This window comes from Natator depressus, chromosome 4 (assembly GCF_965152275.1).
Source record: "Natator depressus isolate rNatDep1 chromosome 4, rNatDep2.hap1, whole genome shotgun sequence".
NCBI classification, from domain to species: Eukaryota; Metazoa; Chordata; order Testudines; family Cheloniidae; genus Natator; species Natator depressus.
Window position 1 is genome coordinate 13678227 of NC_134237.1, and position 19936 is coordinate 13698162.

Consider the following 19936-nt stretch of genomic DNA (forward strand, 5'->3'; position numbering starts at 1 on the left):
TCTTTCAGTTTAAAGAAATAAATAAATGGTCTAGGTCCTGATTCTGCATTCAGAGGTGCACTGGCGGCCTTTGGGCTTGCACAATCTGACTGCAAGAATGGGGCCCTAGTTAGGGCTTCCTTCCAGTCCTCTACACCAGATTCCTTTCTCTTGTTTGTAGAAGGAATTCTCACCCATCAAAGAGGCTGATATTGCGTCGCACCGTTCATCACATTTGAGTGCGTCATACCTTGTGTTTTCACTAGGCAGTCATGTATGAAAGTCCATAAACTGTGTGCAGCATTACCCCTGAGAAGGCTCATACATTCCTCCCCATTAAAAAATTGGTTGCACATCCCTAGGCTATTCTGAGAAACCCTGGCATATTTCGTGTTGTAACAAAATAGAGCAAGAGCTATGTACCCATGATTTCAGCTTTGTTAGCAAGATTGAAATAATTAAATAGATTTTTCTGCAACTATCTGTGTGTGAAATGTAAATGGCATTAAAAGGAAGAATCTGGTCTCTACTGGTTTTCCTCCAATCTTCAAGGTGAAGAAGAAGAATTTGCACTAAATAACTGACTATAGTTATGGCTCCATGTCTGTCACGGAGGTCGTAGAAGTCACAGATTCCCTGACTTTCCATGACCTCCATGATTTCTGCAGCGGCCAGTGAGGCTGATCCCAGGGCCGCCCCAAGCAGCTGGCTCCGGGGCCAGCTGCTCAAGTGGCCCCAGGGACAGCCACACGGGGTTTAGTCAGGGGTATTTTTAGTATAAGTCATGGACAGGTCACTGGCTGTGAATTTTTGTTTATTGCCCATGACCTGTCCATGACTTTCACTAAAAATACCCATGACTAAATTGTAGCCTTAATTATAGTTACAGGCAAACTCATCGTGATGTACTGATTAGATGCTTATACTTTCATCAAGGAATTTCAAAGATGCAATGAAGCTCCATTGCTTTATCATATCAAGATCCATCCTACATCAGTGGGAATGTTCAAAGTGCTCAACACATTGTATGAAAGGGCCACTGTGAGCCAGTTTAGACCCTAATTCTGCAGTTCATGTATGGCACAGAGGTGCACCTGCATGTTGTAAATTGCACGATCTTACTGTGTGGCTGGCATATTAGGTCTGTACAGCATGAGTGCCTTCAAATAGAAACCCAAACAGTGCTTGTCATCGGGGCTGTCCATTCAAATCCAAAACACCTTCCCTACTGACAAGATGACAATCTTTATAGCACCCACATTTGATCAACAAACTAAGAGGCCACAGAAGATTAAAATATCCTTTTGAGCCAATTTATATCACAGCCTGGCATTAAATGGCATACATGTCAAATTTTATTTTTTCCAGCTTATGAAATAAGATAGTTCATCAGATTAATTAAGAAATAAAAACACAAAGGAGGAAGAAAGCCTTCAAGATAAAATATTTCTATAGTGTACTGACATGGTTAAGGAGAAAGCACTCTTGACATCAGTGACTTTCTGGGTACGCAGTACTTCTGAAAGCCAGACCACTTATTTGGGGGCTAAAATGTGGACACAGGAACTTGGAGCATCTTGTTGTGAGATTCTGGGCTTTTGCTAATGTCAGTGTATTAAGCATGTAGGAGCTTTGTGACACATAACAGTACTGGGAAGAGACTGAATTTTATTTCCGGACTTCAGTCACCTGTTAGGGTCAGGGTTACAAAAGTTCAATATTCCTTGTCTCAGGGCAGGGCTTAGCATCCACTGTGGTCCTTTCTGACTGTCAACAAATTCCTAGTGGTAAAATATCAGAGTAAGGCCTTTAAGAGAGTGGGAGTTTTGGGTGTGCCTGGGAGTCACACTTGAATGAGACTGAGGATGGACAGTCCAGTGGTTAGGGCACTAGCCTAGGACTTGAGACACTTGAGTTCAATTCCCTGCTCTGCCACAGACTTCCAGAGTGTAGTGGATTAGCGGTGGTCACCTCCTCTGTGTCAGTGGGAAGCCAGTGGGCGCTGCCCACGGTCAGGGAATTAGCGAAGTCTGGTGTGAGGCTCCGGGGGGAGCAGACTCACAGTTTGAAGGGGCTCTGGCTTTCAGGCTGTAAGCAGTCTGTGTGCTCCAGCCCTCAGGCAGGGCAGAGCAGTAAAGGTTCAGGGGCTCAGGTGCAGAGCACCAAATAGTCGGGCGTCCTGGCTCTGGTGGGACGGCCGATAAATGCAGGCCTCTTTGCCTAAAGGGGGGAGGCTGCCACCCCAGGGGTGGAGTGGTGGGGTGGGGGAGAAGAGAGATCCAGGCCCACTCTGTTCTACTGGGTCCCAGACCAGGGCCCTAACAGTGGCAGAGGGCACTGGCTCAGCAGGGATCCTAGCCGCAACACACCGACCAGGTTTCAGGCAGCATTGGAGTTGGCTGTCGCTGGGCCACTTCCTCCCCTCGGGGTGTACCTGGATCTGTGGGTGTTGACCATTTCTCCGAGGTAGATGGCCAGCAGCAGTCCCAGTGACTTCTCGGTTGACTGGCAGCTCTGGCCAGCCCTCAGCTCGGCAGGGCTCCTCTTCGGTCTCCAGCCTAAGGAACGGGCAGAAGGTGTCTGTCTCCTCCGGCAGCTGCCGCCCAACTGAGGTCCAGCACCTGCCCTTTATAGTTCTGGTTCCGCCTCTTAACTTCCGGTGGGAGGGGTGGGCACAGCCTGACTCTGCCCACCTGGGCTCAGAGAGTGGTCCCCCCCGCCCAGGGGGATTCAAGTGGACTTTACTGGAAGTCTCATGGGCAAAAGCTGGGGTAGTGCTTTGAAAATGTAGGAATAACTGTGCCCATAGCTGGTTCTACACAACCAGAGCGGGGCGCGTGCTCTCAGAGGGTGTAAAAAACCCACCCAGAATACTATGCCCAATAAAGTGGGGTTAGAAGAAGGCACAAATTTGGTTTCAATAAACAAGACAGTCCCAGAAGACATGCAATAAGGCCACACTCATGAGGTTAGCTCCACATCACTCACTAGAAGCCCTGTACTGCTACTGTGAAGTCCATGGGAGTTTTCCCTTTTATTTCCAAGGGAGCAGAACTGGAGCCTAGGTCCCCGAATCCCTACTGAAGCACAGTTGGGGGCGCCCAGTAACACCAACAGAGGAATCTAGTCTGGGGGGAAAAGCAAAGCAAAGAGGAACAGGAGGCTTTTCCTAGCAGGTTTACATGCTCAGACCCTCTCTTCTGTTTCAGCAAAAAGAACGAGGAGGACTTGTGGCCCCTTAGAGACCAACAAATTTATTTGAGCATAAGCTTTCGTGGGCTAAAACCCACCTCATCTAATAACCATTTGTAACAGAGCAAGCCATCCCTGGGAGGTGGGAACACCGGGGTGCAATCCTGGCTCCACTGACTTCAGTAGCACCAGGATTTCACGCCACATTTTTAAGAAAGCAGGACTGAGTCCCTCCAAATCGTTTATTCGGGACCCTGAGACTGAAGAAGGGGTAACTAGACCTCAGATTCCCCCTACCCATTATCAGATGGGGTGGCCTGGGTTTAGGCAAAAAGCCCCAACCAAGCAAACAAACCAGCCAAACAGAAAACCGGCTGAGAGATTGGTCCTTCCCTGGCTGAAGAATTCACCCAGGGAAGTAATACAGAGCAGGCTCGCTCTACTGATGGAGTGAGGAAACAGTTCATCTCCTCTTAGCACAACATGCTGGGAAGAGGCCGTTTATAACACAGGCTCTCCTGTTCGTGTTAGAGGAGGAGAGCGCTTAGGTGCTGCCTAGCGAACCTTGGAACACTGATGAGGGATACGTTAATTGGCAAAGACTTTAGATCACTATGTAGCTTGCAGGACTGGGATATGTGAGTAATCGTGTCTGATGCAATAGACATGACTGTCATTAAGAAAATATTCCATCTCTGTTCTTTATCTAACCACTTCGGTGAGGCAGGGCTTCCTGCTGCTGCCGCCGCCACTGTGGTAGGTGGTGCCCCCTCCTGACGTCTCTGCCGTTGGCCTATCAGATCAGACATGGTTCTTTTCCAGTGCATCTCCCATTTGCAATAATTTCTGTGTCAGGATGCATAGGGATGTATTGACCAGAACTATTTTTGTCCCTAGACACTGGGAGGAAGGTGAGTTTGTTGTCCTCATTTTAATTTGTAACTGTGTGGGGCTGCTCCCACTAGTTTGAGACAAAGAAAGAGATTTTTGCTAGCTTTTTAGAGACCCTTTTAGTAAAGGGAAATCTACGTTTATTCCAAAGCTGGAAGCAGGGTGGGCTGGCTGGACAATCTGCGGTAAAGACTGAAATGTACATCCAGATGAACGGGGCTGTGGCTCCGGGAAGAGGGGACGCAGACAGGGATAAGGCGGCAGAGGCTGAGGCCCCAGCTAGAGGCGGGTGTGGAGCCCCAGGCGTGGGGCCGGCAGCCAGGACCTCTCATGCGAGGCCAGTGGCCAGGATCCCAAGGCTGACAGCCAGGACCCAGGGACCAGTGGCCGGGATCCAGGTTTTGGGGGACAGGACCTTGGGGCCAGCGGCCAGGACCCTGCATCCAGGGCTGGTGGCCGGGTGGGACCTTGGGGCCAGCAGCGGAGCCCTTGGGCATGGGGCAAGTGGCTGAGTGGGACCCGGGGCAAGTGGCTGAGCGGGCCCGGGGCTGGCAGTGGAGCCCCCTAGCAGCAGAGGGGACGGCGGCCGGGATGGTGGGCGGCAGGGGCCAGTGGCCGGGATGGTGGGCTGCAGAGGTGCAGGGCCAGTGGCCAGGCACAAAACCTGGGGGTGCTGCAGCACCCCCCGCATCCTTATTTCCCACACCTATGCCTGGTGCAAACAGTAAGCAAGGCAGAAATTCTGCCTCTGAGGCCCGGTCTTCACTAGAACTCTTGCTGATACAAGAACATTGGTTAAAGGGGGTGATTTTTCTTTTAAAATGAATTTCTATACCAGTAGAAGCCATAGTGTAGACAGTGTCCTAAAAGTGTTTTTGCCGTACAACTTATTTCACTTGGGGTACGGTATACGCTACACTGCCCAGAGCACTGGGTGGGTTTCCTCTGAAGGCAAAGCTTGTCTAGCGTAGACTTGGTTTGAGACACTATGCTTCTTGCGGGTACCTAGATTGGTAACATTTATGCACCTAAAGAAACAATCTAGTAGCTGGATTGCAAGCTCCTTACGGGAGAGGACAACTTCAACTTCCTTCTGCTCTGTACAGCAATGAGTACTTAGCAAGTAACAAACCAGACCATGATTCTTAACCAAATTAGGGCAGCAGAATCGAGCTGAAATCTCTCGAACGTAACTGGGTGTCCCAGCCACTCTTTTACCGTGGCTGAGCAGCCAGGACAGCTGGAATGTGTCTGGAATTCATTAATCCAAGTAGTTCTCTTTAAACTATATTTGACTAGCAACTTCTAAAGAAGGAAACAATCAACCTATCTTTGAGATGACTATTACGGGCGCTTCCAGGAGCAGCTTCACGAGTTCTTCTGTTTCTTGTGAATAAAGTCCGAACTCTGTGTTAATTAACAATTGTGGAGGAAGAGCCTTCTCTGATCCCCTCGGGTCTCTTCAGAGACTCTTTCTTGTAGCCCTTTGAAGTCCACTCTTGTGCTCCATTAGCATCCCCTGCAGCCAGCATCCGCAGAAGGAACTAAAACAAAACATACATACATACTCACACACATATATATGTATATATACATATACACACACACACACACACAATTACCAGCAATGCACTTAAATGGCTGATTAATACAAAAATATTTTAAAGAAATTGCAGGGGATCAAGAAACCAGTGTGATTTGTGTTTACATATAGATTTTTTTTTTTAATGAAAGCAGTTCAGACCTGATGGAATGGTGCCTGATAGCCCACAATAATGAAATTTTCTGTATACGCACAGTTATCATACAGGTAACAACAGAAGTGCAAGCTTCCCTTATGCTTACACCTTATAAAAATCCTGTCCAAATGGCAGCAGCACTGTTCCAACACAGCTATTAACAGCAGGGTTTAAGCTATTTCCCTAAGCAGTGCGTATTTTTTCTTAGTTTTCTTAGGGAGAACTGATTTATCCAAGCTGTGTTAACTGCACTGGGGACAAATGCAGGCCTGGTATTAGCAGTCTGGCTATGTGAAGTGGCATAAACTTGCATCAGGGTTTTGAATCTGGCCCCCGAGCTAAGAGCACTGTTTCTGGCTTGCTTGAGCAGAACCAAAGCACATTGTAGCATGGTACCCGGATATGTTACACCTTGTTGTGTGGATGGGGCCCATAAATTACACCCGTTGCTAATGCATAGCATGGCTGTATAACCAGCTTCTCATATGGGTCTGAGACTAAAAATCCCTGTCCACGTGGGCTAGAAACAATGGAGCCTGAACAGAGCTACAGCAAGCACAGCGCTGATTCTTGAACACACAGACCTAGGGCACCACGGCCCATGCCGTTGTGATCATATCGACCAGCTGTTACACTCTCACTGACTTACCTCAGGCTTCCGGTAGCCCTTCCTTTCGAGGAATTCCTTAAAAGCGTGTGTTCCATGGAGCTGCATGAGCTCTGCCTCCTAGGGGAATTTCCAAAATAGACTTGAACAGCTTCTTATGAAGGGAAAATTTAAAATAAGCCTGTGAAACTTATTTTTATTTACACCCTCATTGAGTCAACCACAAAGGGGATTTCTGTGACATTCTCATCACTACAACAAACACCAATTAACCATTAGGCATTTTAATTAGCTTAACTGATTTCTGATTTGCTGTTTTTATAGAGATCTGGTTACTTCACAATCCTGAAGTGTGATTTTTTAAAAATAAATCATAATCAAATTTATGGTCACCTAGCTTGACCTCCTGTATAACACAGGCCATAGAACTCACCCAGGAATTCTTGCAGAGGAGGAAATTATTCTTCCTTACTATGTAAGTGAACACTATCGAGCCCAATAACTTGCAGTTGAACTGTACCTTGTTTTTCAAGAAATGCCTTATCAAATCAAGGATCAACAGATTTTGTAAAGTTTTCAGATGAAGCAGACCTCCCATCCTGCTCCTAACACAGGATCTGTTTCAAACTTACCTCCTTGGGCTTTGCCTTTATTGTTATCTTAAACAGTACTAACAAACCCGAATCTTATTCTCCACCTAAGCATTCTTTTGACCTTGGTTGTCTCCATCAATTTTTCCTTGCAGGATTCCTCTGTCTCTAACCTTCATTCTCAGAGACATTCAAACCTTCTTGTACTCCTGGTTTGGAGCTAACAGAACCCATCTTGTCTGACATCAGAATGAGTCAAAAGAAGCCCTTTGCATCTTTATGAAGGGTCCTAGAATCTGATGCTGTCTGACAGCTTTAAAGTAGAAAACACTGAGCCTGCTACTTATTCATTGTAATTCAACAAACCAAGATTGAATGACAATCATTGTTTTAAAAATCTGATCCCCTCTTTCAAAGTGAGCAATGGCTAAACTCTTGACTTTAACTTCAGAAGCACTGCCCTCTAGTGGGCCAGGGCTATCTTTACTGTTCCTTAAACATAAATCTAGGGAGTCTGGGGGAGGTTAGCACCACTTGGACACTTGTTTGCTAGAACAAAATGTAAAAGCCGTGATCACAGAATGAGCCCCTCTGCTGTTCACCGTCAGTCTGATAATAATGCTCGACCTTCTGTGTAGCACTTCATCATAGCATTTTTTATGACTCATCACATCCCCTAAGGTAGGTAAGGGGGGAGTTGTCTGTTTACATCCATGATGAATTTGAGCCCTTGTTTATATGGGTGGCTATTGCAGCCAAAACCCAATGCTTTCTGAGCTGACATGTCACATGCCTAATCCCTCCCAGGGAATGAATTTTTGCCACATTGGAAAGGATCTGGTTAATCTGCTTATTTACTCAAGCAAATCACTCTCACCCGCATTAAAGAATCACTTGAATTAAAACAAAATCCTTCAGAATAAATGCTGGTTTGTGTGTACCTGTCTTTTACAATCGCAGCCCACATACAGGCACTGCTGTGCCACCATTTAGAGTGGGCTAAATTAACTGCCATGTCTGGACCACAACTGTGAGTGTGTCAGACAATATATGATGTGCAGGCATATTCCAGTAACAATGTAAGTCCATTAACTTGGTTGAGAACTATACCACAGAGATTCCAGGGGTGCTTGCAGTACCTTTTCACCAAACTGGTTCCTTAAATTATGAAAGGCATCAACTGCTGTGTTTGGATCCTCTAAAGGTTCGTTTGCTCTCTGTTTTCTCCATGTTTTTGGTTCAAGGTACCAGGCTCCATACCTGATCTTCTCCCATTTTGGTTGGGATGGACCCTGTAAAAAGATAATTGGTAATACTCTCTAGTCCTGTTTGTGTTTGCCTCTCCTCCTACCATGTGTATGTGAACCACTGCTTTTGTCTGGATGGAATGTCAGACCTCATGAACGGATGGGATCCGGCACTCATTGAATGTGAGATGGATCAAGTACAGCTGATTATGTCTCCATTGGTATCTACAGCAGGTATAAGTCCTAGCCCTGCTACAAGTGTGAATGTTTCATTGATTATCTCTAATAATTACCAGCTCTTATTGATTTTTCTTTGTATTGCAACAGCATTAGGCAAGGATCCACACAAGACAGCAATCCACTCACAGAACCCCTCCCTTCATCCCAGGCAGGCAACTACCGCGTGGTTCTCATCTCAGACTTGTTAATTTTGTGGATGATCAGGGATGTCTCAGAGAATCACAGCTCTGGAGTCACTGACCTAGTGAACGTCTTTCCATCATGGTCTCTAAAGCAAAACTAGCTACAATTTTGGAGAAGCAGTAGTCTCTCCATAGCTCCGTTTGTGATTTGCTTTCTGTTATAAGCCTAGATCTAGCCCAACTTTGCCCTCTCCCCTAAAATTGTCAGAAATGTCACTTCCTCTTCAGCTTTGACACAAGTGGTCTGTGGCTAGTAGATAACGTTTTGCCCAAGTTTTAGGTGATTAAGATGAAAGCGTGTAACAAGAAAAGCCATGAACAGGAGGGGTTAGAATTTGTAAGTTAAAAGGTGGTCATCCTGTACGTTTAACTTGAACTTGCTCCCCAGTCCTCAGTCTGCAAGTTACCCCAGCATAGGTTTCAGAAGGTCTAAATATACCATCTCACACCACTGCTGAATTTGGCCCATTGGCTGGGAGCCTGCAATTCTGGACCTGATCCACAGCTTACTGAGTTCAACTACAGTCTTTCAATTAACATCAGCGGGCATGGATCAGGTACTTTATATAAGCAAAACTTCTGAGAGTCAGTGGCAGTTTGGCTGGTAAAGGGACTGTACGGTTAGGCCCTAAATGATGTTCCCAGTTCCCATCTTGCCCTTTTTCTAGTGTATTGCCCCATGCAAAAATAAGCGTCCACAAATGTTCAAAACAGACAGCGCTTTTGAGTGCCTCAATTTTTGGTGCCCAGCTTCAAACACCTTAGAGGAACCTGTTTTTCAGAAGGCAGGTACTCAGCACTTCTGGAAAACCAGGCCCCTTTAACATATCAAGCTGGGCACCCAAAAATTAAGGCTCCTAAAATAACTAGAAACATCTGAAAATGTAGGTCCAGGCCTATTTACCTTGGCAAGGCCTGGATGGCACCTGGTACGAAGAGGACTCTTGACAGCAGTCAGCGGAGGTGAAACACCCACATACTTTCTCAGCTCTGCTGGCACGTTGTTTAGTTCCACAACATGGATGGGCACAGACAGCACCAGCTTGGTTTCATATCCAGTGTCAAACAAGCTCAGAATGGTGGCTTCATCCACTTTGTATTTTTCTCCTCCCTGCAGTAATAACCCAAGTGCACAGCGTAAGAGTGGGAGAAAGCAGCTTCTCTCCCTGTCATTCTGGTTTGATTAGCCCAGCACTCATATCCCCAGACCTCATCTTCCTTAGGATAGCCAAGGTATATCTCTCGAGCCACAACTGATTTCTGCTGATTCTATTGATTTTTACATGTTTAAAATGTGCCCTTCATAGTAATCTGTAGGCACATTTAAAGTTGATTTAACAACCATACACGAATTGGTGAACTAATGTTGATCAAATAAATGGATGTGACTACAGAATGGAGCAGCTATATGAAATCAGACAAGTACACTACGTCCCCCTCTGCAGGGAAATGCTCTGAGTAAACAAATTGACATGACAGTATTCCAGAATAAGCCATTTGTTGTTTGCTTGCTTTCCAGCTGGTTGAGCTCAGTTATGCCCCAAATGTTCCTGTACATTAGGACGAACATTTCCAGACTTGGGTGCCTGAAGCTAAGCATCCAAAGTCCTATTTAGGTTCCCAAGTCGGGAGAACATTGGCCTAAATCTTGATCACTGCATTTCTGGAATGAGAGTGTGGGGTTTTACAGGTTCTTTTACTTACCAGAGAAGCCACCCAGTCACAAAACTCCTTAGTCACTCGCCTTACGTTCTCATCCAGGGGAGGAATGTAGCTCAGACTGGCCTCCTTTTCCCTTGCTGCTACCTCTTTCTTGGACAGGTAGGTGCACTGCGGATTCTTGTCTTTGGACTCTTTGCTACTTAAGATATTAATGTCATAAAATATCATCTAAATGTCTTTGATTAGCACAAACAAGACCCAGTAATAACTGGCACAACACAGTAACTACTACAGAGGATCACATAAAACTTGTGTTTATCTTGGATCACAGATGGTCCAAATGACTTGCACAGTTGGGAGTAAAATAGCACAGTGATTTCATGCATTAAATTTTCACCTCTGGAGGACTTGGTTCAAATTGGTCTCACAAACATAGGGAAGTCACCTATCCTACACCTAGTGAGAAAGTCCCATGTTTTGAAGGCCAGGCCTACATTCAGATCTGCATTTTTGTGAGGGAAAAAAGTAATCTGGCTAAAAACAAACAACCCTTCAAACTGGCAAATGATATATGTCTGTTACTACCCCGTTCTGTCACTGTAATCTTCATCCTCCCTTACCTGCTTGTTGTATCACTACTTAATGTCTTGTCTTGATTTAGACTGTGAACTCTTCTGGAGTTGGACTGTCTCCTTGTGGTTTTGTACAGCACGCGGCACAATGTGACCACATTGCTGATATCGGCCTCCGGGCAAGACTAACTCATGCATTCTAGGACATCTGTTTATACTCAGTATAATCTGAAGGATGCAAGTAAGGGTATTTTGTGATCATAGAACCATAGAATATTAGGGTTGGAAGAGACCTCAGGAGGTCATCTAGTCCAATCCCCTGCTCAAAGCAGGACCAACATCAACTAAAAATACCATCCCTTTGGTATCGGGTTTTGTTAAAAAGGTTGACCCAAGAAATATTTTTCAGGAAAAGACACAAGGTGTTTCTCAAAACACTGACCACTTCAAGCTATATTATGTGCGTCTAGATGACTCCCAAACTCTTTTTGGACACACCAGTAAAAAATACTGTACAAAGGTTACAAATATGGAAAGGAAATGTGACAACTGTCCATCTCTGCACAGGAAAGTACCAGGATTGACATAGCTGGGGGCTATGTGTCAGGATTAAGATGTATTTGCAGAAGAGAGTAATGTGGGGAAACTTGTTTTGCGCTATGTGCCAAGCTCTGTGCTGACTTTTGTCCCATGAAACACCACTGACTTTGTCAGGGTTACGTGGGGTGTACATCAGCAGAGAATTCACCTGTGTCTGGCCCTAGTTGGCACCGTTACCATATCACATGTGTAAACAGACACTTTAAAAGTCATGCATCGGCCATGTCTGTTCTCCACCTATCTGGGGAACATGGGTTTCCACAGTCACTCCCTGACCCAGTTCTTCTGCATGGCTGTGAAACATGCTCTCTGACAGGCAAGACTCTCTGAAGGTGAATTGGCACAGAGTATGGAGTACCCCCAGCCTTAGAAACAGGCAACACCTCTCTTTCAATACAGCTACATTCAGAGGAGAGAGATTGGACTGAACTGAACCCAGGCCCAGCAGCAGAAAGTGGATTCAGTTGGCCCTGGTGCTGCACGCACTGTCCCGTCCAGTACTCACAGTGCTGATGACCTGGGACATGCTTCTTTACTTTTCCCATCCTCCAGCTGATACAGCACTTGCTGAGGAGTGTGGCTCTCCCGGTCACAATCCTCATATCCACCTTCCCTATTCAAGCGCATCTCAGGATCCAGGATGCCCACAACCTCTTCGAAAAGCTGAGAGCCAAACAAGAACAGAGCACGGTATTCACACCAGCGCAGTTCCTATGGAGACTGCGTAAGGGGGCACATTACAAACAGAGCCCCTGGACAGCATAGCAATAACCACGTGGAATCAGTCCTATTGTCCATTTAGTACACTCACCTGTCCCAGACACCAGATGCCTCAGAGGAAGGTGCAAGAAACCCCTCAGTTGGCAGATGTGGGATAATCTGCCCCCATGAAGGACTCATCCAATCCCCCACTAGTTAGAGATTGGTGTCATACCTGAAGCATAAGCTTTTACATCCCTTCCAAAACCTTGTTTAGCATTAACTACTGTATCTCTGGATAGTTATCCATATAAATGTCCAGTCCTTCTTTGATTCATGCTAAGCTCTTGGCTTGAACAGTATACTGTGGGAGTGAGTTCCACAGTCTACTCATACATTGGGTGAAAGATTTTTCTTTCATTGGTTTTGAATTTACTGCCTTTAATCTCATCAAAAGTCCCTTTGTTTCATAACCCAAGGACAGAAGTTGAGTCTAAGCTGTGACCTGGGGTCTCACTGATCAGACCCAAGATTCCTCATTTACCCCTCAAATTTTGAAGAGTTCACCTGACACACTAAATACACTCTCCTGATGATCTTATTGCTTCTTAACCTTACCCCAGTACGTTCCTCCATAACATTCTGCCCTGACGAGGAGCATGCTTGCCATGAACTCCTCTCTCCCATGCCCCTCTCCCAACATGAGACTAACCCTGTCCCTTTGCCTGGTCCCTTCCTCTCCAAATGACCATGTTAACTCTCCCACTCACCTTCACTGTCTTCCCCCAGCTTGCCTGTACAGAGTCCCTCTGAGCTCTGTACCAGAGGCTCCCTGCCCCAAACCCGAGGTAGAACTGTGTGCTGACTACTCTCTGCTGCTTCTTTGCATGAGGCAGGGAATGGGCAGGGACAGAGGCTGGAGGAAGATGGGGCTGTTCGAGAGACAGGCTGGGGAAGAACGGGAGTTGGATCAGGTCAGGACTCGCTCTGGTGTCTTGGTCAAACTCTTAGCTCTTTCATTTTGAGCAGAGACACTTACTGTCATGGAATGTCCAGTGATATCTGATGTCTGGTAATAACTTAATTTTGGCTACCTAAATACAGCCTCAATACAGCCCCGTGTGCTTGACTTCTAAAGCAGCCCTTTTAAAATAATGCTTTCTCATGTTACATTTTGACAAATGAATGGGGATAGGGTCACTGACTGCAAATAATGTAACAAAACTCAAAACTGTTGCCAGTTCAGATCTCTCACTATTATTAAGATCATTCACCTTGCCATGATGAGTCATATATTCTGCAGATTTTCTATATAAGGAACAGCTGACAACTGGGTTATTTTTGTGTTTAAAACTTGCCAGAAGGACACTTGTCTGAAAGAAGAACAGCAGCAATCACAGGGCCTTTACCTCTGGAGGGACGCTTTCTTCCAGATGAGGGTAGAGGGCTAGGGGGTGCTGGATCAGGCAGTATTCTGTCTGTGCAATGTGATCCCGCCTGGATTTCTGCAATGGACTGAGCTTGGAAGGGCTGACTTGGGTTTTGGTGCACTTTCTCCTTCCCTTCTGCTGGGCCATGCGTGAAGCATCATATGCGGGATTACGCAGAACAATCGGTACAGGCCCCTTTGTGCCACAGATGAAGATGTTGTCAGATGGCGGAGGGAAGCCGCTTCTGAAATCATCCAGGCCACTTTTCAAGAATCTCCAGCGCTGGCTGTTAAGGGAATCCGAAAACTTCCGTTTGTTGTGTTCCTGAAAGTACTTAGATGGCATTTTCCCCTGGTCCCTGAAAGCAAACACTTCTGGTCGGTGCTGAAAGTAATGGGGCTTTTAATTAAGCACATGAACATCACTGGAGTCTCTCTGGTGTTCTTATTTGCAGTGCTGTTAAACATTCAAATTCCAAATGGCTAAGCAACTCCACCATGTTGGCACACATTGTCCAGGGGACAAGCCTGTTCCATCACTCAACCTCAGAGAAAAGCTTGGCCCGAAGAACTGCTCTAGGGGAAGCTGGTAGTTGACCCTATAAAGTAGAGCTGGCCAAATGACATAATTGCCATCCTGGGGAAATGTTGACATTTGGTTTTGTCCAAAATTGGGACAAAAATGTCAAAATCTGGGAATTTTTTGCAAAATAAAATATTCTGACATATTTCATTTTTATCAAAAGCCTTGATTTAGATAAGGTTGAAACATTTTGTTTCTACTTTATCATTTCTACTGATATATTATGGTTTATATGTTACAGTTTATTTAATGTATAGTATATTATATACTATAGAACCTCAGCGTTGCGAACACCAGAGTTATGACCTGACCGGTCAACCACACACCTCATTTGGAACTGGAAGTACGCAAGGCAGCAGCAGAGACCAAAAAAAAAAAAAAAAAAAGGCAAATACAGTGCAGTACTCTGTTCAATGTTAACGACTAAAAGTAATAAAGGGAAAGCAGCATTTTTCTTATTCGTAGTAAAGTTTCAAAGCTGTATGAAGTCAATGTTCAGTTGTAAACTTCTGAAAGAACCCCCAGAATGTTTTGTTCAGAATTATGAACATTTGAGAGTTACGAATAACCTCCATTCCCATCATGTTCATAACTCTGAGGGACTACTGTACTATCAAAATTGAAGTGATCGTCAAACCAAAACGATAAAGTCAAAATGAAATGTGATAATTCTAGCAAAAGCTTTGTGGAAATTGATACATTCCCATGACACTTTTAGATTTTGTCAAATGTGCATTTATGTTTTTTTAATGGGAAAACTGTTGGTTGGAAAATTTTTGACCAGTGCTGCTATTCAGGTTGTCATTACACCTCATTGCTATGTGACTTCAATGCCCGGGACGTTGACAAATTTTCACTGCTCAGGCTGAAATCAGTCACTCATGGTCTGTGCCTCAAACTGAAATTATTGTTTTTAAGTTTCACTGAAAATGATTTAGTCATTTCTAAGAACAAGATCAGGGACAACAGTAGTTTTACCAATTTAGAATTTATGTGGTTGTTGTTTTTTTTAATAGCTCTAGGGCAATTTTTTTCAAAAGCACCAAAGTCCCATTTTCAAAGCAGACTTAGAAAATGGGGAATCTAAGTGCCATTGACTTTCAATGAGGTTTAAGTGCTTTTACAGTTTCTGCCTATAATGCCTCAATGGTTTGGAACAGAACTTGCAATTTGGCAGGGAGATGGTCCTGTGGTATGAAGTGTCACCAGATTTGGCTAAGTTATAAGACACAGAAAATCACTATTTATGTGCTAGGTGTCAGTGTGTTTGGTTGCTTTTTTGTTTGCAAAAGTTATTTTACCAAGTTATTAAACAGAGGACCAAATATATTCCAGTCACCTAAGGCTAGAGAAGGAAAGGGGAAAAATTTGATGGCAATCTGCTTAAAGGAAAGGGCAGTTGGAGGATCACACCAGTTCACCAGATCAGGAACATTTTCAGATCAGTGATGTTTCCAGTATACAATAAATCCTATGGTTTAGAGTGGAACTTTCTTCTGCTCTTTCTCCACTTCCAGTGTAATATTGTTTTATTACAGGCCAGCCTGTCTGGAGATGCTCCCTGCTACTGTGTGTATCTTCATTGCTAACAAACCTTTGCAAGGAAATGGATTGTTTGCTGAAGCCCGAGCCCCACTGCCCAGGGCCGAAACCAAAGCCCAATGGCTTCCGCCCTGGGTGGCAGGACTCAGGTTACTGGCCCCCTGCCTGGGGCTAAAGCCCTTGAGCTTCAGTTTTGGCCCCCCTGCCTGGAGTGGTGGGCCTCAGGCTTTGGCCCCCCCACCCATGGCAGTGGGGCTTGGGCGGGTTCAGGCTTCAGTCCCACCTCCTGGAGTCATGTAGTAATTTTTGTTGTCAGAAGGGGGTCGCGGTGCAATGAAGTTTGAGACCCACTGGATACCATCAATTCCACAGAGTACAGTTACCACTTATGCAAAGTGGGACAAGTTGATTAGCTTCTCTTTGGTCTATTAGAAGAGGGACCGTGAGCCAAGGGATTTCTGTTACTCGCTGGCTGCTATTGTTACATCATACATGACCATGCCCTTCTCTATGGCCTACAAAGCTGTTGACGGCACTTAGGGAAGTGAGGCCTGCACGTCCCACTACCTGGAACAGGTACGCTTAGGGAAGTGTTAACTGTCCCATTGCAGGGCAATGGTTAAAAACAGCTGTTTGTCAGCGAGAGCAGGAGGCGTGACAGTAAGGCCCACACAGAGACTTTCTGCAAGGAACGTATATAGGGTGATATGTAAATTTTGCTCTCGCAAAGCTGACAAATGGATATTATGACAGATAGCTTCCCAGTAGGGGGTGTTATAGTAGGCCAGCGTGCTCATGGAGAGGATAATGTCTAGGAACTTGGAGAACTCTTGATGAGAGGGCAGCATATGGAGGAAGAAATAAAGCCTGAATGTTACAATGTCTTGGGTTCTCTCACTTACTATGCTCGAACACTGACTGGTCGAGTCTAGGGGTATGTGCAGTGTTTCACCCCAACTTCCTGTCACAAGGCCTCAAAGTATAAAAACTACAGGGTCCAGTAAGGCAGGGCATCTCCCATCCCCTTGGTGGAGCTAGGGGCAGGTTTAAAGTGTGGTTGTGGGGGAGAAGGCAAGAGGAAGGCCTGGGGATGGTTGCCTCTATGTGTCAAGATCTCAGGGAGCAGGGATGGAGTGAAAAGGTTTTACTATGTTTTACCAAGTCCCAGGGAGAAATAGGAAAGTAAAACCCAACTGAAGGGTGTGGACTACGGGGTTGGTTTCTGTTTTCCTCTTGCGAATTGCCTTGATCCTAAACTAATTGACTTTCACTTTGGAAATATGTGGTGGTGGAGTGGTTTTCTGGAGCAGAGATAGCATACGCGGTTTGCCACCGGCGAGACTCTATTACAGGTCAGGTTCTAGCCAAAACACCCAAACGAGCAGTGGTAGCTTTATCGCCCGGAGAGCAGCTCCCGGCAATAAAGTGCTGTCTATACTGGTGCTTTTCAGCGCTAAAACTTTTGTCGCTCGGGGGGTGTTTTTTGACACCCCTGAACGACTAAAGTTTTAGTGCTGAAAGTGCCAGTGTAGAGACACAGCCTTAGAGAGTGAAACAGGGAGGCACAAATACAAGGGTGAACAAGCCATCTTGTTTACACCCCACCCTCTTCAAAAACAAACATACAGATGTTAGATCTTAAAGTTACATTTAAAATTAATAATTTGAGGGTCCTTTTGTTTTCTGAACCATTAGCGTCAAGTTGTTAAGCTTTTCTCTGCAACTGGGAGGGCTATAAACACGTGATGTTTTGTAATGAAAGCTGAGGCTTTAAGGCAGTCAGATGACTCTAAGAGCTGGGGATTTAAGAAATACCAAGCAGTGTGACACTCACACTAAAATCAGGAGAGTTGGCAACACTGCCAACAGCAGAGACCAGATTTGTATAGAATAATTGTGGAGGCCATCATAACACAAGATAAAGGTGTCCAGCATGAGAGGGGAATGGTATCCACACAATAAAAGCCACAGTTTGTAAATGAGTGGTACTTGGATAAATTAGAGAAATGCAAAAGTGAAATACTGTACATGCATAACATACAGGTGGAGGACAAGACTCTGAAGACGATGCAGAAACTATTCTTTGTTCAGTCTCTTAATACATTACAAAGCAAGGTTTTAGACATCATTTTGTTACGTGTGAAACAAAAAGTGAATTTCGAAACACATAATAGTGCTGCGTGCAATGTAATGTAATCACAGCAAGCACATACCAAAGGATTAATGACCGGGAAGTGCCAACTGAAATCTAATCCTGCTTCGTACAGTGAGCATAATGAGCCCTTGTGCCAAAGTCACACTGGCATATCTTTTTATAGGAATACCACTCTGTTTGAAACTGTGGAAAGGGGAAGTCCTATGTTCATTTGGTTGAAGAACTGTGTACAAGTGCACCTCTTCAAATCACTGTGTAACTTGTCTAGTGAACAGAGTACAAAAAATTATTCTAAGAGAATCTGAGGCTTAATAGACAGGGAGCATTAAGGATAGAATAAATTACATTATCTAGCTCCTAAAATACCCAGAATACATGCACCATGTAAAATCCTATTAGTGCAGAGAGAGAAAGTAAAAGCTGAATTTGACTGGATGGTAAAGTTAAATTTTATTCAGCAAATTCAGACATGGAATTGACTGGACTAACAGTATTGTTAGACTGATAAAACCAAACAAGCTAAAGAATTGTGTATAATTATACTACACATTTGCACTGGCAGATTCATTTTCCCTGTTCAACCCAGTACTCAATTTTGTTTTGATCATAAATCGATGTCTAATTATATTGCAAACTTTCTGACTTGCTGAACACTATGGAATAGGGTGACCAGACAGGAAATGTGAAAAATCGGGACTTGGGGGGGTGGGGGGATGGAATAGGAGCCTATATAAGAAAAAGACCCAAAAAGCAGGACTGTCCCTATAAAATTGGGACATCTGGTCACCCTACTATGGAATTACAATACTAACCCTACGGTTTTCATTTTATTTTTGTTTTAAATGAAATGTGCAGAACTGGGTTTCCAAGCTGAGCTGTATGTGTGGATACAGAGAGAAAGAGAATTGTATTCTTAAATACAGATGCCGCTTTAAAAAAAAAAAAATAGACAGACATCTTCTTTTTCCTGCGTCATCATTTAAAGGGCTTTAGTACGGAATGTCACTGAGATGAAAGATGGTCTGGTGGTTAGGGGGTTAACCTGGGACCAATTCCCTGCTATACCACAGACTGTGGGTGTGGCCTTAGGCAAGTCACTTGGCCTTCCATGGGGATAATTGCACTGCCCTACCTCACAGGCTGTTGTGAGGACAAAAGCATTAAAGATTGTGAGGTGCTCAAATGCTATGGAGGCCCTATAAATACTTTGAGAGACTTACAGGACCAAACATTATAATCAGTAACCAACAACTAAATCCTGCATCTATATATACTTGCCCATCACCTAGTTTGCCCACCACATCTTAGTTTTGCTACATTCAGAAAAGGAGGAAATGTGACTGAAGTCACACTGAAAACTTCCAATGCCTTGAACTTAAAATGTTCACTGATTCGGAATTACCACCACTTATCTCTTCTATTGCCCCGAATGATCTTTTCTTCTAGTTTTTAAATAGTTCAAAACTATCCATGGGTAGCAGTGGCCCAAATGCTGCTCACCTTACTTACATGGAAAGTCCTAGTCATTGACTTCAGGAGGACTTCCTGCATGAATGAGTAGGATTCTTATTTCCAGCAGATACTACCAGCTCTACAGCATGATCCTGGTCTGCCAAAGCCCAGATGATCTATCAAACAGATTGCATATAATCTAAATTTTAAAAAAAGATTCCAGGAAACATGCAATTTACTCTGAGCATCAGACAGTTTAATTCCAGAGGTATATTACAATAATTAGTTAGGATACCATGGCATTTGCAATCTGATTGTGAGCTGAAACTGCAAAAATCAAAATACATACCTTACGTGTTGCACAACTCAGGGTAAAACTCTCACATGCAAGGTGGCATCTAGCTCAGTCACTGATGCATGGACTGGATTTATAAAATGCTCCCCATTCTGTGACAGAGCAAATAAGTGTGTAGCTACGTTTTTAAAAATACAAACTCTTACAGCGTTGCTTCAGGGCAGGCAGGCTGAAGTGATAAACTCCTAGTGTATCTTGCATACTGCTGGCATGTTTGGAG

At 44.6% G+C, this 19936-nt stretch overlaps 1 protein-coding gene across 6 annotated transcripts; it reads right to left on the minus strand.

The window, feature by feature from the left end:
* Positions 1–1303: 1303 nt before the first annotated feature.
* LOC141986187 (protein FAM47E-like) lies at positions 1304–19936 on the minus strand. 6 transcript variants are annotated; one of them, XM_074950436.1, is made up of 9 exons: positions 19711–19936; positions 19419–19537; positions 13610–13988; positions 12007–12164; positions 10372–10528; positions 9572–9778; positions 8138–8290; positions 6451–6528; positions 1304–5606 (listed from the first exon to the last, which is right to left on the minus strand). In XM_074950436.1, coding segments are annotated over exons 2-9 (1266 nt in total). In that variant the 5' UTR covers positions 19421–19537; positions 19711–19936; the 3' UTR covers positions 1304–5474. The 6 variants fall into 6 exon arrangements, with proteins under 6 accessions (XP_074806537.1, XP_074806539.1, XP_074806541.1 ...); XM_074950438.1 differs by having other exon boundaries at positions 19410–19537; XM_074950437.1 differs by having other exon boundaries at positions 1305–5606; positions 10372–10525.